General features: G+C 42.5%; 1 protein-coding gene and 1 long non-coding RNA gene across 2 annotated transcripts in view; both read left to right on the top strand.

Moving 5' to 3' along the window:
* The first annotated feature begins 486 nt into the window (after window positions 1-486).
* On the top strand, window positions 487-1,792 carry LOC133478769 (uncharacterized). The gene is made up of 3 exons (XR_009788767.1): window positions 487-575; window positions 656-1,284; window positions 1,601-1,792. It is a non-coding gene; the product is annotated as an uncharacterized LOC133478769 (long non-coding RNA).
* A 3,941-nt stretch (window positions 1,793-5,733) lies between these two features.
* slc12a3 (solute carrier family 12 member 3) overlaps window positions 5,734-24,055 on the top strand; it is a 36,327-nt gene continuing 18,005 nt past the window's right edge. Inside the window, exons 1-12 of the mRNA XM_061773764.1 lie at window positions 5,734-6,108; window positions 6,243-6,371; window positions 7,224-7,299; window positions 12,699-12,794; window positions 17,651-17,790; window positions 18,039-18,149; window positions 19,260-19,371; window positions 19,491-19,621; window positions 19,725-19,809; window positions 20,099-20,259; window positions 20,570-20,677; window positions 21,693-21,816. Coding sequence (XP_061629748.1) covers window positions 5,833-6,108; window positions 6,243-6,371; window positions 7,224-7,299; window positions 12,699-12,794; window positions 17,651-17,790; window positions 18,039-18,149; window positions 19,260-19,371; window positions 19,491-19,621; window positions 19,725-19,809; window positions 20,099-20,259; window positions 20,570-20,677; window positions 21,693-21,816 — 1,549 coding nt within the window. The 5' untranslated portion in view covers window positions 5,734-5,832. The remainder of the gene's footprint in view (window positions 6,109-6,242; window positions 6,372-7,223; window positions 7,300-12,698; window positions 12,795-17,650; window positions 17,791-18,038; window positions 18,150-19,259; window positions 19,372-19,490; window positions 19,622-19,724; window positions 19,810-20,098; window positions 20,260-20,569; window positions 20,678-21,692; window positions 21,817-24,055) is intronic.

Genomic DNA, 24,055 nt, shown 5'->3' with positions numbered 1-24,055 from the left:
GTTCAATTGTTTCTGGTATCCCTGAACCTCTATGACAGCCAGTTCAGGCTCCACAGCAGCTGTTCCGGCTTTCGGACCAATTACCGGGTCAGCGGCTAGTGCATGACCTGCGGCCGCCTTCTGCACCTGTTCTGTTGACGTAGGTCCTGTGATAGCCATCAGACTCTGCTCCGGCAATTGCATATTTAACACCCGTCATTCATCTCTGCTGGTCGGCCAAAGCCTCATGCCTGGCCCCTCCAACTTTGTCAGACGTCAAGGCCTGAATAGCCAAGTTCAGTTTTTGTTTTGTGACATCTGAAATGTGTCTCCTAAAGACGGGCCACTAATCTGTGGTATTGTTTTGGGTTTGACAAGAGAACTGATCATTTTTCTTTTATGGATTTGGTTACGATTGGATTTTGAATTATTCCTTTTCCTGTGTCTCCTGTTCTTGCCTTCCCTGTCTGCTCGTTATTTTTCTAGTCAGCCAGTCAGCTCTCTCGAGCCACTTGTGTCTTGTCCAGATGTGCCTCGTTGTCTAGTTAGTCTCTGTGGACGTAGTTTCCGGTTTCTAAACAATCTCGAATGTCACGGTGAGTGTGTCTTTATTCTTTTAGTAACTGTGTTTTTTGGACTGAGTAACGTTTTACCTTTACTCCAATATCTTTTACAGTGTTTGCCTTTTTCGTCGCCTGAGATCCTGCACTTGGGTCCACCTGCCTTTTGTCCACCACACAAAAAAACAACAACCTGACAGCTTTATGTAAAAATCTTGGTCTCAGCAGATTGGCAACAGTTAAAAGGAGACAACTGGACTCTTCTTGTTTGTCAGTCCTTCATTCTCTCTGTCAAATTTCAACTAACTATTTGTAAAGAAATATGGTTCTAGTGTCACAGGTTTTATGCTTTGTAATTGTTTATGAGACAGAGACGTCTGACGACAATATGCTGGAAGAACTATTCTGCAGATCAAAGCACCTTGACAAAGAATTTTAAGGGTCAACAGCAGCCAAGTATTGATTTAATAAATGGCACATTTAACAGAAATGTATTCTTCCACCAAGTATTTATGTGGTTTTGTGTGTAAAGTAAACACACTCTTTACATCTTCACACAGGTCCAATCTTTGTCTTTACTAGAGTGCTATCCTTGATTCAAATGAGGAATTATAGTTGGAGTTGGATCAGCTGACCGAGAGCTGCTGAAAGTGCAAGGAAACAGCACTCCATTTAAATCCATCAAGATCTGGAATGGGTGCAAAGGCTTCACTTGGGGAAGCGTAGCAGATGCACATCCACACAAGTTGAGTGTTTAATTGCCACTGTGTTAAAAGACAATACACATATTTTTCTCAACTATCAGGATATACAAACTTTTTATGCACTGTATTGTGTTCAGAAGAGAAATTCTCTCTTTACACACTGATGTAGTTAAGGGGTGTTCAAAGTCTTGTTCAATCAGAACTCAGTACTGCATACAGAATTGAAAAAGTGCCATTATTACTGAGCAATGGCTCTGATACAAGTGTCAAATCTGATTTACCTGAACTGATTGTATTAAACAGACATCTAACTAAACCTCATACAGTTTTTTGTGCTTTGTTTTTGTTTTTTTACAGTACACGCCTGGGTGATGTGCCATGTTGGCCTGGCAGCAGTTATACCAGGGATACTAACTGGAGTTATTAACTCATTAAGAAGGACGGTTACATCATGGGACTGGAGACATTTGAGTCAGTGAGGGATGAGAGATCACTCAGAAATCCACAAACAATCCTTCTCAGCCTCTCTATGTCACTCTGGAGCAGCAGCTGAGCTCATTCTCCAATAGAATCATTCAGTCCTGACTGTTTATCCAGAAATAAACAATAAATACTACTGCAATAGTCCTGTATTTTGGGTGGTGACTGGGACATGGAGTAGTTATGACTGAGCTCTATGAAGGTAAAGAGCATTTCTGACACAAAGTAAAAATTAACGTCTTTGAATCAACCTCCATTTTTGTGTATTATTTAACTGATCTTAACTGACTTATCATTTAGATTGTTTTGCACTACTTTCTAGTTACTAACTTTTACTTTGGAAGCATTACATATACAGTACATATCCCAATTCCATTGAAGTTGTAAAATGTAGATAAAAACAGAATACAATGGCTTGCAAATCCGTTTCAACCTATATTCAATTGAATACACTACAAAGACAAGATATTTCATATTGCAACTGATGAATATTATTTATTTTTGCAAATGTTCTTTCATTTTTAATTTGATGCCTGCAACACATTCCCATAAAAGACAGGGTCAACAGAAGACTGGGAAAGTTGAGCAATGCTCAAAAAACAACTGTTTAGGCTCTTCAACAGGTGAAGAGGTTAATTGGAAACAGGTGAGTGTCATGATTAGGTATAAAGAGACCAACACGGCACGGTGGACGACTGGTTAGAGCGTCTGCCTCACAGTTCTGAGGACCGGGGTTCAATCCCCGGCCCCGCCTGTGTGGAGTTTGCATGTTCTCCCCGTCCCTGCGTGGGTTTTTTCCGGGCACTCCGGTTTCCTCCTACATCCCCCAAAAAAAACATGCGTGGTAGGTTGACTGAAGACTCTAAATTGCCCGTATTGCCGGATACTCTGGTTTCCTCCCACATCCCAAAAACATGCAAAGTAGGTTAATTGAAAACTCTAAATTGCCCCTAGGTGTGAATGTGAGTGCGAATGGTTGTTTGTTTATGTGTGCCCTGTGATTGGCTGGCGACCAGTTCAGGGTGTATCCCGCCTCCTGCCCAAAGATAGCTGGGATAGGTTCCAGCACTCCCACGACCCTAGTGAGGAGAAGTGGCTCAAAAAATGGATGGATGGATGGATGGATGGGACCAACACTAAAAGACTGAGTCGTTGACAAGCAAGGATGGAGCGAGGTTCACCATTTTGTGAATAACTGCGTGAACAAATAGTCCAACAGTTTAAGAATAATGTTTCTCAATGTACAATTCCAAGAAACTTAGGTATTTCAGCCTCTACGGTCCATAATATCATCAAAAGATTCAGAGAATCTGAAGAAATCTCTGTGCATAAGCAACAAGGCCAGAAACCAACACTGAATGCCTATAACCTTCGATCCCTCAGGCGGTACTGTGTGAAAAACTGGCATCATTGTGTAAAGGATATTGCCATGTGGGCTCAGGAACACTTCAGAAAAACATTGTCAGTTAACGCAGTTTTACAAATGGAAGTTAAAACTACCATGCAAAGCGAAAGCCATGTATCAACAACATGCAGAAACAATGCTGGCTTCTCTGGGCCCGAGCTCACCTGAGATGAACTGACGCAAAGTGGAAAAGTGTGCGGTAGTCTGACGAGTCCACATTTCAAATTGTTTTTGGAAATCATGAACTCCGTGTCCTCGGGGCCACCCGGAATGTTATCAGAACCAAGTTCTAAAGCCAGCATCTGTGATGGTATGGGGGTGTGTTAGTGCCCATGGCATGAGTAAATTGCACATCTGCGAAGGCACCATTAATGCTGAAAGGTACATACAGATTTTGGAGCAACATATTGTATGCTGCCATCCAAGCAATGTCTTTTTCATGAACGTCACTGCTTATTGCAGCAAGACAATCCCAAGCTACATTCTGCACGTTACAAGAGCGTGGATTTGTCGTAAAAGAGTGCGAGTACTAGGCTGGCCTGCCAGCAGTCCAGACCTTTCCCCCATTGAAAATGTGTGGCGCATTATTGAAGCACAAATTACGACAACGGAGACACCAAACTGTTGAGTAATTGAAGTTGTGGGAAATAATTCCACTAACAAAGCTTCAACAATTAGTGGCTTCTAGAGGCTTATTGAGTGTGATGTGAAGGTTGATGTAACTCAGAATCAGAATCATCTTTGCTTGCCAAGTATGTCCAAAAAACACACAAGGAATTTGTCTCCGGTAGTTGGAGCCGCTCTAGTACGACAACAGACAATCAATTGACAGAGAATACTTTTGAGACATAAAGACATTGAGAAAAACAGTCACTGAGCAATAAAGGGTTGCTAGTTATCTGGTAATGCCGGTACAATTTTTTTATTTTTTTTTGGACAATTGTGCAAAAAGATGCAGGGTCCTCTAGCACTTAGAGCAGTTCGAATGACTAATCTCGCAATAGTCCGGTACAATGACCATTGTGCAAAGGGCACCGAGACTTCAAGGAGTGTATGCAGTTTAAAGTGACGAGTAGTGCAATAAACTAGGAGAATGTTGATTGTGCAAATGTTGCAGATGCTACTCTGGCATGAGTGGCCAGTCTTGGTCAACAACAGATATGCAAATAGTGCAGCGTGGCGAGACTACTGCAGTGAGTGCACGAGTAATGTATAATTGGCCCAACAGAAATGTGACAACAAACCCAGACAAAAAAAAAAATTGGCAGCATGTTGCAATGGAATTATAAGTTAGCTGTTTAAGAAGTTGATGGCAAGAGGGAATAAGCTGTTGGAATGTCTGCTAGTTATAGTTTGCACTGATCGGTAGCGCCTACCTGAGGGAAGGAGTCAGAAGAGCCGGTGACCTAGGTGTGGAGGGTCCGAGAGGATTTTGCACGCTCTTGTCTTAGTTCTGGCAGCGTGCAAGTCCTCAAGGGTGGGTAGGGGATACAGACAATCGTACCAGCTTCATTGAAATGTTGAATATATATGAGTGAATATTTGCAAGAAAAACAATAAGGTTTATCAGTTTGAACTTTGTAGTGTATTCAAATGAATATAGGTTGAAAGGGATTTGCAAAACATTGTATTCAGTCTTGATTTACCCTACATTTTACACAACGTCCCAACAAAATGGGATTTTTTAGTGTGTGTTTGTGTGTGTGTGTGTGTGTGTGTACACATGCTTGTGTTACGTTGCAAGTTACTAATTAGCCTAAGTTTTCAAGCAAATAGGCAGCTTCCATTGCTTTAAGCAAAGAACAAGCCATTACGTTTTATCGGAACATGAAAGGTTTCAAATGCTCCAGTGGTCCCTGGTTAGAATTCTGTAAATTATGCAGAAATGGATAACAACAACCACTTGAGAAAGGTATGATGGTTTAAAAAGTTACTGACTAGAGGTCAAGTGCTAAAAAAAAAAAAAAAATACCATGAAGCCATGCTGATAAAATTGTTCTGAAAAATGTCGTTGATCAAAATCTATGCACACCAAAAAAAGCCCCTCTGGGTGATGCACATAATTTTGGAGATGAGGTTATACTGTGAAATTTTGATGCACATTCTGGATTCTGTTTCATGCAGGTAAAAACAATAATAGAATTACAGAATATGTATGCCTGTTATTCCCATAACACATTAATCTCTGAGTAATGTTTTTGACTTAATGTTTAATTTAGTCTCATACTAGTACAGTCATGACCTTCTGTTATTTTAGAAAAGGCGTTTCAAATGCTGCCTGCGGTGTTCAATGATGCAGTTTTACAACTTACATTCTAACTCAAAAGGCTTACTAGATATTAAAGATTAATAATTACCATAATACACAAACTTACAGAGATAGAAAATTGTCCTTCATTTCCTTGTACCATAGAGTGACAGTTTTAGTTGATCCTGCATTGTGGTGTGTTTTAATAGATCCTGTAATGACTCTTGTTCTGTAACTGTTCACTGCACATGGCCTCTTACATGGCCTGCAGCTCTTCCTGGTCTGACTCGGGTGGAATATAAAACTGCCCGACACAATGAAGCTTCCTTCATATGGCTTTGACAAGAGAATGGCTTTAGTCCCTTTACTGGTCTTTTTTAACCTGCTTTAATACAAAAACAACAGCAACACCAAAAAAAAAACATACTATATATACAGTATATACTTTTGTTCTGAATGGAGCTACAAGTTATCAACGATGGAATTCACCTGTCTGAATACAGATCCAGAATTCCTCAATCAGTGACCAATGACAAGACAGCAGAGTATGAATCTGATTATTACCACTACTCCGGGGATGGCAGTCATGTTGTGTCCTGCGGATCTGATGTCCAAAGTGGCTATGAGACCCTGGATGCCCCACCAAACTACGACTTCTATGCCAACACAGACGTTTGTGGACGACGGAAGCGCTTCAGGCCATCTCTCTACCAACTGTATGCCAACCCTGAGGTGAGGAAGTGACATGCAATCCTTAAAATGTACCAACAATCCATTTTTAATATTATTGTTGTGTGTGCTTTCCATTCAATTTTAAGCAAATTTCTAATCCTTAATTTTTGGCTACATTTGATTGCCTTTACTAGGACATCTCTCAACCTCCCATGTACGTGGAAACAACACCTGGTGGTATGGAAGGAGACAGTTCTGAGGAAGAGGAGCAAAAGGAGCCCCCGTCTGAACCAACACGATTTGGCTGGGTGCATGGAGTAATGGTCAGTAATGAGGAGTGCCTAATGCGTCTGTGAGTTGCAGCCAAAAATACAAATAATCTGTAATAAACAGGATCTCATGGCCAGGGCTAAAATAAGGAAAGATAGTCATGTTAATTTCTTACAAATTACATAATGATCATGTCTATATTGTGGAAATCTACCGTTGTGGCTCATGGTTTTGGCCATGACAACATATTTGTATTTCACCAACTTTTCTGCTTTTGCATTTTTTCAAGATTGATTATGTTTTTGTTTATAAAATACTGGAAAACAACCATAAGGAGAGAACATTTTGGTTGAAAATAAATTGTTCTCATCATAAAAACATGAAACCTGAAACAGCGAGAGTAGTGATATATTCACATTTTCACTTCTTTTTGCTTTCCAACTGTGGTTGTTTTTAAAGTGCTTTATAAATGATTATATATAGTACTTCTTTTTTTTTTCAACTCATGATGTATTTTTACCACTCAGGCTAATCTCTTTAGGGACCTCTAATGGAAACTAAATTACAAGCTTTTGGCACAGCTAAAGCCTCCATCCCCTCAAAGGACACTGATTGGTCAGTTTATTTCATGCATTGCATTTGACCCCTTTGAAGTAAAGTAAGATAAATTTGTTTACGTATCACTCTGGGGAATATTTTGACTGGTAAATCATTAGCCACACAGTAGAGGTGTACAGATGGCCATTTATTAAAAGCGGTATTTTTTTTACCAAAATGCCGATATCAGTACACAAGGTTTGATAACTGTTTTGACCATGTTGGTGCTTGAACTCAATTGATGTTTAAGTTCAATAAAATCTGCTGCCTGTATGGTTGAGAAAATTCAGTCAGTCATGTCTTTTTAGATCCGTTGCATGTTAAACATTTGGGGGGTGATCTTGTACCTGAGGCTCCCTTGGATTACTGCACAAGCTGGCATAGGCAAGTCAAAGAAAACACTCCTGACCTTACAGTATACCCTTAATTAGGGATGCACGATAACTACCACACCGATAATTATCGGCTCGATATTGGAAAAAGAAATTACGTCACTCCATCGGTCAGATATTTAAAATAATGGACCAATAACAAGAAACAGCTCATACAGCGGGGCGCTGGTCGGCAGCGGCTGCTGCTGCTGCATTGACTTGTGACAGGCATGGATAGTTTAACCAAAATTATTCGCCTACGAGTGACACCAAAAGTAGTCTATATCCACAATAAAGTAGCATATAATCGCCAGCTTTTGCTGAAAGTACAATCATCCACTGACTTTGAGTTCGTAACTTCGACACTCGTTACTGTCTGGTCAGAGAGCAGCTCTTGGCAAGACCCAGTGGCCTATGACGCAGCAGACTCGCTGACCAGCGCAAGCCAACAGAGGAGCAAGCGGGGGCGGTTTGGCTGCATCCAGAAATGGTGTTGCCGTCGTGGGTTAACAGCTAAGGCAAAAGCTAACCCTTGCAGAAGGCCGCACCTATCCATCTTCCTTCCCAACTTTCGCTCACTGGACAATAGTTTAAAATAAAAGACGTGAATATTTGAACCTGTGTATTATTCAAGTTTGAGAAGGAAAAAAAAGTGCATTGAGTCATCAATACTATATAAATGATTAGACAATAACAAAGTACTCTACATTGCATCTCAACTCACTGTAGGCATTCTTTTATTCTTATTAGAACCCCAATTCCAATGAACTTGGGACGTTGTGTTAAACATAAATAAAAACAGAATACAATGACTTGCAAATCATGTTCAACCTATATTTAATTGAATACACTACAAAGACAAGATATTTAATGTTCAAACTGATCAACTTTATTGTTTTTAGCAAATAATCATTAACTTGGAATTTTACGGCTGCAACATGTTCCAAAGAAAGCTGGGACAGGTGGGAAAAAAGACTGAGAAAGTTGAGGAATGCTCATCAAACACCTGTTTGGAACATCCCACAGGTGAACAGGCTCATTAGGAACAGGTGGGTGCCATGATTGGGTATAAAAGGAGCTTCCCTGAATTGCTCAGTCATTCACAAGCAAAGATGGGGTGAGGTTCACCTCTTTGTGAACAAGTGCGTGAGAAAATAGTCGAACAGTTTAAGGACAATATTCCTCAACGTACAATTGCAAGGAATTTAGGGATTTCATCATCTACGGTCCATAATAGCATCAAAAGTTTCAGAGAACCTGGAGAAATCACTGCATGGAAGCGGCAAGGCCGAAAACCAACATTGAATGCCCGTGACCTTAGATCCCTCAGGCGGCACTGCATCAAAAACCGACATCAATGTGTAAAGGATATCACCACATGGGCTCAGGAACACTTCAGAAAACCAATGTCAGTAAATACAGTTCGGCGCTACATCCGTAAGTGCAACTTGAAACTCTACTATGCAAAGCAAAAGCCATTTATCAACAACACCCAGAAACGCCGCCGGCTTCTCTGGGGCCGAGCTCATCTAAGATGGACTGATGAAAAGTGGAAAAGTGCTCTGTTGTCCGACGAGCCCACATTTCAAATTGTTTTTGGAAATTGTGGACGTCGCGTCCTCCGCCCAAAGAGGAAAAGAACCATCCGGACTGTTATGGACGCAAAGTTCAAAAGCCAACATGTGATGGTATGGGGCTGTGCTAGTGCCAATGGCATGGGTAACGTACACATCTGTGAAGGCACCATTCATGCTAAAAGGTACATACAGGTTTTGGAGAAACATATGCTGCCATCCAAGCAACATCTAATTTCATGGACGCCCCTGCTTATTTTAGCAAGACAATGCCAAACCACATTCTGCAACGTGTTACAACAGCATGGCTTCGTAGTAAAAGAGTGCAGGTACTAGACTGGCCTGCCTGCAGTCCAGACCTGTCTCCCATTGAAAATGTGTGGCGCATTATGAAGCGTAAAATACGACAACGGAGACTGTTGAATAGCTGAAGCTGTACATCAAGCAAGAATGGCAAAGAATACCACCTACAAAGCTTCAACAATTGGTGTCCTCAGTTCCCAAACGTATATTGAATGTTGTTACAAGAAAAGGTGATGTAACACAGTGGTAAACATGACCCTGTCCCAGCTTTTTTGGAACATGTTGCAGCCATATAATTCTAAGTTAATGACTATTTGCTAAAAACAATCAAGTTTATCAGTTTGAACATTAAATATCTTGTCTTTGTAGTGTATTCAATTAAATATAGGTTGAACATCCATCCATCCATTTTCTGAGCCGCTTCTCCTCACTAGGGTCGCGGGCGCGCTGGAGCATATCCCAGCTATCATCGGGCAGGAGGCCGGGTACAACCTGAACTGGTTGCCAGCCAATCGCAGGGCAAGCTGCCTTTATGCCCAGCCGAAAAGGGGTGCCCCCAGGGGCCAAAAGGGGAGATAGACAGCCTCTTAATGTTATTTTTGCATCCTAGGATTAGTTTGTGGTTTAAAAATTTAAGACATTCAAATTAGGAGAAATACAATCACTCATGGCATTGGTGTGGTGGTAGGCACTGCGAGCGTTCATGCAAAGTTCTTAAAATGTCCCACAACATTCAAATTCGGCAAGGCTATGTTTGCAGTAACTCTCCACCGCCTGTGGGTGTCACTCATGTCCCATCCATTGTCCCAGAGGTCTTGAGTTGCATTTCAAAGGACAAATGGTCTTTTGAACTTTTATCTTGGCATGTGGGACCAGCAGATTTTCAAGCTTTTTGGGTCGGTATCTTGAGGCTTCTACACCTAGGGGGTCTCCTGATGACTGGGAGTGCAGGTTTATGGGGTAACTGCTAATTAATTTAAAGTCCAGGTGAGAAGTCAGGATTCCTGGTCTCTGCTTTTGATGAGGTCTTTCAGAGTGGCTGGTGATTCAATTAGCGTCCATGTGAGATAAATCAGGCATCCCCGTGACCGTCTGTCTCAGCAGGGGAGCGGAGATAGGGACGCAGTCCCAGCCCGAGATTGGGGGTCATGGTGCCATCTGGCAATAGCATGTCTGTTACAGTGCCCTGCAATTGGCTGGTGACCAGTTCAGCGTGTACTCCGCCTCTCACCCAGAGTTAGCTGAGATAGGCGCCAGCACGACCGCGACCCTAGTGAGGATAAGCGGTCAGGAAAATTGATGGCTGGATTTATGTTATATAGATACGATACAGTGTTCCCTCGTTTATCCCGGGGGTTACGTTCCCAAAATAACCCACGATAGGTGAAATCCACGAAGTAGGAACTTTATTTTTTACAATTATTATACTATGTTTTAAGGCTGTAAACCTCACCATTAACATTTTCTCACATTTCTCTCTTGTTTAAACATGGTCAAAGTTCAAACCTTTGTAAGAAAAATAAGTACATTATTATTATTATTGTTGTTGTTGTTGTACTTATTATTATTATTGTTAATATTGTTGTATAACGAAACAAAGGTCAAAACCTGGCGGCACGGTGGGCGACTGGTTAGAGCGTCTGCCTCACATTTCTGAGGACCGGGGTTCAATCACCGCCAAGTGTGTGTCACGTTTGGGGTTTGTCCGACGGCGAGGAATGCAAGGCAAGAACCTGGAGGACCCAAGTGCAGGGAAGCAGGGAGGCAACGCAGTAGTGCAGGAGTATATAAAAAATTATATTTAATTCCAAAAACTAAGGAAAACAAAGATCATGATAAAGTCTGAATGCTAAATTAACAAAGTCCAAAATCTAAAGACAAAGTAACAAAGAAACACTTGAGTAAACCCAAAACAAGAAACAAGACATGACTAGTGAAATAACTGAGTGACAACTGACAAGAACTGAAAGAAACCAGGGAACTAAATACAAACAGATTGACGAGACGAGGAACACCTGGACAAGACACGAGTGGCTGGAGAGAGCTGATTGGTCGACACAAGGTAGACGAGAACAGGTGGACACAACAACAAAATGAACACACTACAAACATGGAACACAGGAAAACATGGAACAAAACTAAACACAACCCAAACCAAAACACGGACCATGACAGTGTGGAGTTTGTATGTTCTCCCCGTGCCTGTGTGGGTTTTCTCCGGGCACTCCGGTTTCCTCCCACATCCCAAAAACATGCATGAATTGGAGACTCTAAATTGCCCGTGGGTGTGACTGTGAGTGCGAATGTTTGTTTGTTTGTATGTGCCCTGTGATTGGCTAGCAACCAGTTCAGGGTGTACCCCGCCTCCTGCCCGATGACAGCTGGGATAGGCTCCAGCACGCCCGTGACCCTAGTGAGGCTCAGAAAATGGATGGATGGATGGAGGTCAAAACCTGTTTTAAGGCCCAAACATTTACGAAATAAAAATGTAAACATTTTCTGACAAATAATAATGACAATTTTTAGAAATAACAAATATAATCTGAATGAACAACGTATGAGGTTGGAAACATAAGAAATTATTAATTGTGACATATTTCACGCTTCCTCTGACCGTCCCTCTTCGTCTTCGGCTGTAGCATCCTTTTCCACTGTCTTTTTCTGATAGAAATGCAACACAAAGTTTGTTGCCGCTCTTTTTTCTTCTGGGATTCTTATAAACAGACATGCCACCTTCGATAGTTAGCACCTTCCTTTGCCTTTTGGGTGCGACTGCAGGTGCCCTTGTCGGTGCAGCACGTTTCGTCGACATTGTTGGTTATGTCTGGGAGAAAACTTGCAAACAGAAGGCACTTGAGAGTCACATTGCTAGCAATCGAACACTAATTTAAATTTAGCAAGCCGAACGCATTCTGTGCTGTACGGGAGACATGGCACGGAGGAGATGGATTCAAATTGGTCTACAGTACCGTAGCCACTCAGGATGCAGAATACAATACGGGTTTGTACGCTGTAAAAAACAGCATGCAAGATTGCACTGTAAAAAATCCACGAAGTCGTGAATCCGTTATAGTCGAACCGGGAAGTAGCGAGGGTTCACTGTATATGATAATAAATTATGATACTAAATTAGTATAATACTATTTTAAATTCAATTATATTTTCTATAAAAAGGCATTGAATTATATGACCAGTTTGTTCTAAAAAACAACTATATACAATATACATACAGTACAGGTCCCTGCACCAGCTTTCTATCAGTTTGTGGATGCTTGGTTGGCTTGGAAATCTTGGAAAAAAAAAAAAAAAAGATCAAAACCGTTTAAATAATTACTGTATATCGATTATCAGTATTGGTTTGAAGAAGAAGAAGCAAGTTATAAACTATCTACTAACTACAAAAAAAAAAAAGTTATCGTGCATCCCTACCCTTAATATTTGTTGTGATTTTCTGTAGACAATATGGGCAAAGAAAATGAAACTTGTTTTTTTTTTTTCTCAAGCTGTCTTCCTTTACAATTGTATTTTGAACCAGGTCTAACCTGGGTGATCATCCTTCTTTCCTCGTGTATAACTGGCATCACCGGGCTCTCTACATCTGCTATTGCTACCAACGGCAAAGTCAAAGGAGGTCTGTTCCATCTGTGATCAATCACTGGCTGATACACGCAACATGGTTAACATGGCATGTAACATGGCACCTCTCGGTGTGGATGGCTCCTACAGGTTGTCTTTCCTTGCCAAGGACCCTCAGTGCCTTGCCATATGTGAGTGTGTGTGTGTGTGTGTGTGTGTGTGTGTGTGTGTGTGTGTGTGTGCTTGCAAACGCCCATCTGTCCTTCCATGGAAGCCTACCACTTAACTCCTCGTTCCCTTGTTAACTCTTGTGTCTCCTCGTTCCCAGTGCTCCCCTGTGTTCCTGACCCATGTCTTTCCTGCCACCAAGCCAGCTGCCTGTTCTTTCCACTGGCTGCCACCTGTCTACACCGCCGCCTGCCAACACATCCAGGACCAACTCCATAACCTTTCCTCAACAAACTGTTCATCATTTTACATCTGCCACCTGCTCTTGGGTCAAGCTACTCCCCACACGTGACAGAATACTTAAGCCACTATGGACCCAGCAAGTCCGGAGCCACTGAAGAACGCACTAACCTTCCAAAGCGCCCACATTGGACGACAGGACAAAATAATGCCATTCGTCGCCTCCTCACGCTCACGCTGGGCGCTAAATCAGCATCAGACTATTCCATTGAGTTCCGGATATTGGCAGGTGAATACGGGTGGGACGACACGGCGCTAAGGGGGATTTTTTCAAATGGCCTCTCCAACCAACTTAAGGATGAGCTTGCGGTCCGAGACGAGCCCTCCTCTCTTGAGGATCTCATTGCCCTTAACATCTGTCTTGACAACAGACTGTGAGAGAGAGCACGAGAGGGGAGGGTCTGCGTATGTAAGAATCCTCCCACTCAGAGCACCCCCGCACATCCGTCACTTCCCGTAGCTACCACAGAGCCCATGCAAATTGGTAAAACGCGTCTAGACCCACAGGAACGTCAGCGTCGAGTCATGCAGCGGCTGTGTATCTACTGCAGTCAATCCGGTCACTTTATTTCCTCGTGCCCCCTCCGACCAAAAGACCAGACTCACCGCGACCCGAGAGCGTCGTGGTGAGCCAAACCTCCATTCCCTTAAGCTCTCCCTCTCGCATGACCGTTCCCACTTGCATTATAGTTTCTGATCAGAACACCCCCATAACTGCCCGTACAGATTCCGGTGCCGATGACAACTTCATTCATGAAGCAATAATTCACCAGCTCCAAATCCATCTCCAACCACTTCCATCCCCGAAGAAAGTCACTGCCTTGGATGGCCGAATCATCTCCCCCGTTACCCACCAAACAGTGCCATTCACCTTGCTCATTTCGGGTAATCGCCGTGAGAACAACTTTTTTTTTTATCCCTTCCCCTGATACCCCATTCGTCCTCGGAATTCCCTGGCTCAAAAAACACAAGACCACCATCGACTGGACACACTTAGCCATCACTGGATGGAGCCCTCACTGCCACTCACACTGCCTCCTCTCAGCCATACCGCCCTCTGATAAATCGCCACCTTCTTCCACGCCCGTTGACCTCTCTCGAGTCCCTGAAGAATACCATGATCTCTCTCCGGTGTTCATCAAAGATCTGGCCATTTCTGGAACGCCTACCATCTCATCCGTATCCGAGAGGGGGATGAATGGAAAACCGCTTTCAACACCCCTCTCGGACACTTCGAATACCAGGTCATGCCGTTTGGATTGACTAATGTCCCCGCTGTCTTCCAGACCTTCATTAACGACGTTCTCCCTGATATGGTGAACCGGTTTCTTTTTGTCTATTTGGATGACGTTCTCATTTTCCCCTGCTCCCTTGAAGAACATCGGCGTCATGCGCGCCAAGTCCTCCAATGCCTTCTTGAAAACCCGAAAAATGTGAATTCCACCTGTCCTCCATACACTTCCTGGGCTACGTTATCTCCAAAGGACAACTACAACCCGACCCTGCCAAGTTCCAAGCTGCCGTTAACTGGCCCAATCCCACCACCCGCAAAGAACTGCAATGTTTCCTTGGAATCACCAATTTTTACCGTCGATTCATTCGTAATTACAGCAAGGTCGCAATTCCCCTCACTAGCCTCCCATCCACCAGCTCCCCCTTTCAGTGGACCCTGGCAGCATCCCAAGCATTTCATCAACTCAAGACCCTGTTCACCAGTGCGCCCATTCTTCACCAGACCCCTCCCTCCAGTTCGTGGTCGAGGTTGACGCCTCGGACATGGGGGCAGGTGCTGTCCTCACGCAGCGGGACCCCATGACCCAGAAACTTCACCCCTGTGCCTTTTTTCCCTGTCGTTTGTCCCCTGCTGAGAGGAACTACGACGTCGGCAACTGAGAGCTGCTGGCCATTTTATGGGCCTTGGAAGAGTGGAGACACTGGCTGGAGTGTACTGAACTACCATTTATCATTTGGACAGACCACAAGAATCTTTCTTACCTCCATTCCGCCAAATGCCTTAACCCTCGACAAGCTTGCTGGGCTCTCTTCTTGAGCAGGTTTAATTTCAGTCTCTCCTTCCATCCTGGCTCCAAAAACACCAAACCAGTATCGAATTTACTCACCCCCCTCCAGCCCTGACAAACCAGAACACATCCTTCCTTCCTCATGCTTCGTTAGAAGGAAGCATGTCATCCGACAGCACTTCTGGTGGCCCACCCTTGTTAAAGACACTAAGGAGTTCGTCCAAGGCTGCTCTGACTGTGCCCGAGGGAAGTCTTCACACCTGCCCCCAGCTGGGCTGCTGCGTCCATTGCCTATCCCGAGCCGCCCTTGGTCCCATATCGCTCTGGACTTCGTTACTGGCCTACCCACCTCTGAAGGTAACTCTATCATTCTCACTATTGTTGATCGCAACAAACTCCAACAAACCCTAACCTGACCATCGCTCCCAAACGCCCGAATACAAGGTGGGTCAATCCGTCTGGCTCTCTTCCCACGACCTTCCACTTCAGACGGAGTCCCGGAAACTCACTCCACGTTTCATTGGTCCCTTCCCCATTACCAAAATCATCAATCCCACTTCCATCCAATTAAAGCTTCCACAGTCCCTGAAAATTCATCCCACATTCCACGTCTCCTTCCTGAAGCCTGTCTCCACCTGCGCCATCCACGTTTTTATTTTTTGTCAACATAAAATCATGTTCTAATAATATACAACAGAACGTTTAAAAAAAAAAAAAAAAGGCTGAAAAAAAATCTTGCTTATGAAAGGTTATTCCCAGCTCCCTTATTGTGATTCTACAGGCATCCTTGTTTTTGTGCCATCCACAAACAGGAATGCACTGATAATTTGCCCCTACTAGCTTTGTGTCACCTTAGGCACCCCACTTAAACCGGCGTGTCGTATCTACCTATTGTTCATATCTATGACAGCAATAGACCAACAAGCGCTAAAGCATCGATCAACCACTTTAAAATATGGGCAAGCTTGCACTGTATAGCGAACAATTATTTTCAAGGACTGTAGTTGTAAAAACAAAGAAAAGGAACAGACTTTGTTGTGAAAATTATATGAGTGGCACTTGCCAAGGTGAAAGGCAACAGCAAAATTTACATACATTTCCAGTACATTTTCATTGAATTATATAGTCCATCCATACATCCATTTTATTCCACTTATCAGTGGTCAGGTAGCAAGGGAAGCCGCTTAAACAGGGAAGCCCAGACTTCCCTCTCTCCAGGCACTTCATCCAGCTCTTCCTGGGGGATACCCAGGCCAGAGGGGCAACATAGTCTCTCCAGTGTGTCCTGGGTCTTCCCCGGGGCCTCCTCCTGGTAGGACCTACCTGGAACACATTACCAGGGAGCCATCTACGGGGCATCCTAATCAGATGCCGAGCCACCTCATCTGACTCCTCTCGATGTGGAGGAGCAGCAGCTCGACTCTGAGCCCCTCCCAGATGACTGAGCTTCTCAACATATGTCTAAGGGAGAGCCCGGACACCCTGTGGAGGAAGCTCATTTCGGCCACTTGTATCCGCGATCTATTTCCTCGGTCACGATCCATAGCTTGTGACCATAGGTAAGGGTAGGAACATAAATCGACTGGTAAATTGAGAGTTTTGCCTAAAAATAATGGGTACTCTGAACTTCTGTTTGGTGCATAGGCACAAACAACCCCCTCCCCCCCACATACACACACTATATATAGTCGGAATATCTCAACCTCACACACCAGCTCAGGCTCTTTCCCTGCCAGAGAAGTGATGTTCCACATCCCTAGAGCTAGCTAACCAGGAAATTGACCGCCAAGGTGGCCTTTGGCCACCGCCCAGCTCACACTGCACTGGAGTGGGGACCCTCATTGCCTCTTTGGGCTCTGCCCGACCGGGTGCCATGGGTGCAGGCTCCCTGACCACCAGGCGCTCGCAACTGACCCCCACCTGGCTGACGGGGGCCCCGGTGACCTGCGTCTGGGTGAGGAAAAACAGTATCCATTCAGGGGGTCTCTTCAGCCATGCTTTGTCTGGTCCCTCACTTAGGACCTGTTTGCCATGGGTGACCCTACCAGGGGCATAAAGCCCCAGACAACTTAGCTCCTAGAATCAGTGGGAAACACAAACCCTCAACCACGATAAGGTAACGTCTCAGGGAGGGGTTAATTTAATTGCGTTTTTGTTTTTTGTGTGAATTTGATATTTTGCTGCTTTTGTTTTTTGAACACTGATTTTGAGTACAATTGATGTGTGGTTCATTTTGTGCATGAATAAAATATATACCTGTTTTGAATTTGAAATAAACCATATTTAATTTTTCTAATTACGAAGGGGTCCGTGAATGCGCGTATGAAACTTGCGGGGTTCAGTACCTCCTATAAGGTGAAGAGCAACTGTTTTAACACTTATGACTGACCAGAATAAATGGCTTATCTTAAATTTTTCTCAGGTGGGACCTACTTTCTAATCAGTCGTAGCCTTGGTCCAGAGCTGGGAGGGTCCATTGGTCTTATTTTTGCCTTTGCTAATGCTGTGGCTGTGGCCATGCATACTGTGGGCTTTGCTGAGACTGTTGTGGATCTCATGCATGTAAGTAGCATACTGATTGTTATAGAATGTGGACAAAGAGTTGGTCAAAATTGTTTGGAAACAGTAGGAATGCAAAATCTCTCACGGACCAATAAGATGGACAAATTACTCTATTTGGCATAGTACACCTACTTACCCCAACTCATTTGTTGGTTTTGATTTTCATGATTTTGTCTCAGGTTTTATGTAGTGTTCAATGTTCTTCTTCCTCAGTTTGAGTCACACTGAGATTTACTTTTGTCTCTCAGGAAAACGGTGCTGTAATGGTGAATCGAATCAATGACATCCGCATCATTGGTATCGTCACGGTCACATGTCTTCTAGGTATCTCAATGGCTGGCATGGCATGGGAGTCAAAGGTAAGCTCAACTAAATATAAGACCATGAATAAGTGGCTGGTGATTTTTCAAAGTATCTTTTCAACAAACTTTAATTCAAAAGCATTTTTAAGTGTTAAGTTTCACTCGGGTGCTAATATTATATTTTATGTAGTTGATAATTACTAAAGAACAATAGGCCTTAATGCAAAAAATATTTTACCATGCCAGCGTTGCATTGCATCATTACACATTTCACAATTGATCAATTGAGATTATTTTGTAATTAGTTTTTAAAGACACATCTTAAATATTGTGACATTAAATTGGGTTCGGCGGCACGGTGGCCGACTGGTTAGAGCGTCAGCCTCACAGTTCTGAGGTGCGGGGTTCAATCCCCGTCCCCGCCTGTGTGGAGTTTGCATGTTCTCCCCGTGCCTGCGTGGGTTTTCTCCGGGCACTCCGGTTTCCTCCCACATCCCAAAAACATGCATTAATTGGAGACTCTAAATTGCCCCTAGGCATGACTGTGAGTGCGAATGGTTGTTTGTTTCTATGTGCCCTGCGATTGGCTGGCAACCAGTTCAGGGTGTACCCCGCCTCCTGCCCGATGACAGCTGGGATAGGCTCCAGCACGCCCGCGACCCTAGTGAGGAGAAGCGGCTCAGAAAATGGATGGATGGATGGATAAATTGGGTTCAGTCTAATAACACTAAGAACAAGTGACACGTTTAATAAGCAGTGGTCAATTTGAAGATACTGGATTTCTATGGGGCGGCACGGCGGACGACTGTTTAGCACATACAGTATACTTCACAGTTCTGAGGACCCAGGTTCTAATCCGACCTCACCTGTGTGGAGTTTGCATGTTCTCCCTGTGCCTACATGGGTTTTCTCCGGGTACTCCGGTTTCCTCCCACATCCCCAAAACATCCATGGTAGGTTGATTGAAAACTCTAAATTATTATATGAGTGCTAACGGTTGTGTGTTTATTTGTGCCCTGCCATTGGCTGGCGACCAGTTCAGGGTGTACCCCGCCTCTCGCCCAGAGTCAGCTGGGATAGGCTACAGCACGCACGTGACCCTATTGAGGATAAGCGGTACAGAAAATGGATTGATGTATTTCTAAATGTGTAATTTGTCTTCCAAAGGCCCAGGTTCTGTTTTTTCTGGTCATCATAGTGTCATTTGCCAGCTACTTTGTTGGAACGATTATCCCTGCATCGCCACAGAAACAGGCCAAAGGTTTTTTCAGCTATAAAGGTGACCGAATTTCTTCCGTCGTAGCGTTTGCCGATATAAAGTCTTAAAGATAATTCTTTTCAGTGTGTGACTCGCTGTCTCACAACACTATAAATAACAGACCAATTCACTCTTAACAGCGGATATTTTTGCAACCAATTTTGTACCCAATTGGCGGGGCCAGGAGGGCAGCTTCTTTGGCATGTTCTCCATTTTCTTTCCTTCTGCGACTGGCATCCTGGCAGGAGCTAACATCTCAGGAGATCTGAAGGTATGTAACATTTTCTACACCTTCAGTGTCTCCTCCTTCATATTTACTCATGGCATGTCAAACTCTGCATAGTTGTTTGATACATTGCCTGCGCCCTTGTCAGGATCCAACAGTGGCCATCCCCAGAGGAACACTCATGGCTATATTCTGGACCACCTTGTCATACCTCATAATCTCTGCTACCATTGGTATTGTATGCTCATATCCGAAATGTTAAGATACTTTCAAAAAGAATCATTTTCAATATACTGCATTGAAGTAGTGGGAACCAAAGTGACTTTTTTTCATGGAGTGCCAAATCCCTGGCAATAGCCTTGTGATAACCTCACCACCAAGAGAAGGCACCCTCAGAACAACTTGGTTTAAACGTTGGCAAATGTATCACAATATGAATACCTACCTTAGGTAGTAAGTTTGTGTAAGTCATATTTCATTATGTGTGTGAATTATATGGGATGTGTTTCTTATACCTTCCAGGCTCCTGTGTGGTCAGGGATGCATCTGGACTATTAAATGACACCTTGTCCTCATACTCATTCAGCAAGAACTGTGTTGGTTTGGCTTGTCAGTATGGTTGGGACTTCACAGACTGTATCAACAACAACACGTGCAACTTTGGCATTAGTAATTACTATCAGGTAAACACACAAAAATTGGCAGCATCAAAATGATGATGTTACATGTTCTCTCTGTCTTTGTTCAATGTGACTCAATGATAGCATTTAGATTATTTTATAAACAAACCAACATACCAGGGTATGGAAATTGGGATTTGTTGATTGGGGATCCATACAAGACAGTCAACACCCAACTGCTCAGGGCATTATCTCTTCTTTCAGTGTCAATTAATCCGTTATTCTCATAGAGGGAGTAACTTTATGAACTTTCATTTCTTGAGTAGTCAGAAAAGTGAGCAACTCGAATCAAACAGAATCTTTGTGTCCACAGTCAATGAGCATGGTGTCAGCCTTTGCTCCACTCATCACTGCTGGTATATTTGGTGCAACACTCTCTTCTGCTTTGGCCTGCCTAGTGTCTGCACCCAAAGTGTTCCAGGTACTATACACACACTGAGACACCTGTTGGTAGAAGACATCAGGTGGTCTATTTCGCATGTTAAGGACTAGAAGCAAAATATCTTATTTTTGGCTTCATATTTATGATAATACCATTTAAAAAATAAAAAAAAAGATGGGTGTGTAAATATACAATGAGGATTGTAAATGTCTTAGTGAACCATATTATGTGCGCAGATGACCTGTTGCTACTCATGCCCAGTTTCCAACAAATGCTAACTATATATTCTGAGTAAAATGTCCATCATTGCTTAATATGCCATTTCCATGAAAACTAACACAAATGCATGTTAGTGTCTTTAGAGTTCCTTTTGTTTTTTTGGTTCTATTATAAACGGTCCTTCTTTGTCACTCAAGCTGTCTTTAGCCTTAATGCCACTTGAGAGAACCTCATTATGTTGTTGCAATATACTCGAGGGATCTTTGAGCTGAAGTGCCAAGATGGGGATGCCATTTTGTATTCACACAATAGCAGACTGCAAAATAAATGATGTTATTTCTGAGATATTAATCAATATGTATGAATTTGTAAAAGTATCAGGACTATTTCATGTCTTTACTGTCATTACGATTGTATAAAGACAAGCGTGTAATGGTTTTAATGAGTAGTTAGGATCACGTATGCAGTTGTATCTGCATAGCTTGAAGGGCAACATGTAAATTTCGAAACTCACTCAAGCTGTTTGTCTTTAACGTGATGCACCTTTTATCTTGACCATTATGAAAGAAATGTATTTCCGGAGGTAACCACAATTTGTTCTGTCAATGAGGATTACCTTCATTATGAATGCCTAAAATTTTAAATGATCATTAGCTTTTTGAAAACAACTGTTTCAGTATGGGAGACAGGTACCCATATAAAACCAATTAAAAAAATGCAAAATTAGATTTTTATTTTATTTATGTCTTAACCCTTATTGATCAAATTACATGAAAATGACCTGTGTTACTTTGCCTTTACGTTATGCATCCTATTTTGTCTCTACTTTCTCTAGTGTCTGTGCAAGGACAAGCTCTACCCTCTCATTGGCTTCTTTGGCAAAGGTTATGGGAAAAATGACGAAGCACTGCGCAGCTACCTCTTGGCATACATCATTGCTGTCTGTTTCATTCTCATTGGTGAGGACTGGAAGGACTATACAGATATATGGGAAAATAGTCTCAGTCTCTCTCTCAGGAAGCTCTTGAACAGCACGGTTGTGACTCGTGAACATGCGTGCGGCGAGCTCAGCTACCACACATATCCTTCTGCGTCCCCTCTACACCCACACAGGGCTCTCGTGAGCCGACGAGACTTGTCTACATTCCGTTGCGATGGACAGCGTCGTTGACACTAGCACCCGTGCTTTTCTGCTCACCCACCTTACTGTTATTGTCATGTCATTGGTGTAAAGCGTCTTTGAGTGAAACGCTCCCAGCCGACTCGTTCACGGCGGCGGCCAAGCTCAAAGAACAAATCATTTCATAAATAATAATTATATAATATATAATACAATATATAATATTTTTTTTCTTTGGAACGAAACATTTGTGAACGAAACAACGCTAGCCTGAAATTTTAATAAGAGGCCATCACAAATTATGCCCAAAATGTTTGTACCCACTTATCTTCTTTTTTTAAACATTTCATTAAAATGTACAGTACATGATACCTATTGCAAAAATGACAAGCAAGACATGATAAGAATGCTTAAATACTTATACAAATCCCAATTTCAATGAAGTTGGGACGTGTAAAACGTAAATAAAAACAGAATACAATGATTTGTAAATGCTTTTCAACTTGTTTTCAGTTGAATGCACTTCAAAGAGAAGACATTTAATGTTCAAACTGATGAACATTATTGGGGGTTTTTTTGTTTGTAAATATGCTCTCATTTTAAACTTTGATGCCTGTAACACGTTTCAAAAAAGCTGGGACAGGGCAACAAAAGACTGGGAAAAACACTTGTATGGAACATTCCACAGGTGAACAAGTTAATTGGAAAAAGGTGAGTGTCACGACTGGGGATAAAAGGCTCAGTTGTGCACAAGCAAGAATGAGGCGAGGTTCCCCACTTAATCAGCAAATAATCCAACAGTTTAAGAACGTTTCTCAACATACAGTTGCAAGGAATTTAGGGATTTCATCATTTCCAGTCCATAATGTCATCAAAATATTTAGAGAATCTTTAAATATCTCTGTACATAAGCAGCAAGACCGGAAACCAATATTGAAAACTTGTGACCTTCGATCCCTCAGGAGGCACTGCATTAAAAAACGGCATTATTGTGTAAAGGATATTGCCACGTGAGCTCAGGAACACTTTGGGAAACCATTGTCAGTTAACACTGTTTGTCGCCATGACAAATTAAAACTCTATCATGCAAAGCAAAAGCCACACATATCAATAACACCCAGAAACCCAGACGGCTTGTCTGGGCCCGAGCTCATCTGAGATGGACTGACTGGATTTATTTCAGCAAGACAATGCCAACTCACATTATGCATGTGTTCCAACAGCGTGGCTTCATATTAAAAGAGTGCGAGTTCTAGACTGGCCAGCCAGCAATCCAGGCATGTGTCCCATTGAAAACATTATGAAACTCAAAATATGACAATGGAGACCCCAGACTGTTGAGCAACTGAAGTTGTACATCAAGCAAGAATGGTAAAGAATTCCATATAAAAAGCTTCAACAATTAGTATCCTCACTTCCCAAATGCTGACTGTTGTGAAAAGAAAAGGTGATGTAACACAGTCGTAAACATGCCCCAGTTCCATCTTTTTTTGGAACGTGTTGCAGGCATCAAAGTCAAAAGAAGTGAATATTTGGGGGGGGGAAAAGTATCAGTTTGAACATTATCTCATCTATGTCGTGTATTTAATTGATTATACTGTACGTTGAAAATGATTTATTTGCACATCATCGTATTCTGTTTTTTTTTATTGTTTACACAAGGTCCCAACTTCATTGGAATTGAGGTTTGAGCTTGGTACGTATAAAGCCGCTGAAGTTGTAATCATCACTACAATATGGTAAAACAATGATTGTACTGTCTCTGCTACGTATGTTTGGACAGTCAGCTAAACTCGTCTTCTACATCAAGACAAGGAAGATTTTACTGTTAGTCCACATGTTTAATGACACATCATGTTTTTCTTGTTTACTTTCTGCTTAGTTCCTGGTTTTGCTGACACGTCTTCTGGTTTGGTGAAGCCACGTCCGGTTGCGCAACACGTCGATTTTACAATGCAATCAATAATGTTATGTTGTATAATCATATTCTTAACTATTCAATAAATGTTATTTTAACTTATACTAAATGCAACTCTGTAACTTATATTAAAGTTACACTTATATTAAACTTACACTTA

Source organism: Phyllopteryx taeniolatus, chromosome 5, assembly GCF_024500385.1.
Source record: "Phyllopteryx taeniolatus isolate TA_2022b chromosome 5, UOR_Ptae_1.2, whole genome shotgun sequence".
NCBI classification, from domain to species: Eukaryota; Metazoa; Chordata; class Actinopteri; order Syngnathiformes; family Syngnathidae; genus Phyllopteryx; species Phyllopteryx taeniolatus.
Note: the sequence above shows the minus strand (reverse complement) of the source record. Positions and strands in the feature narration are given on the sequence as shown.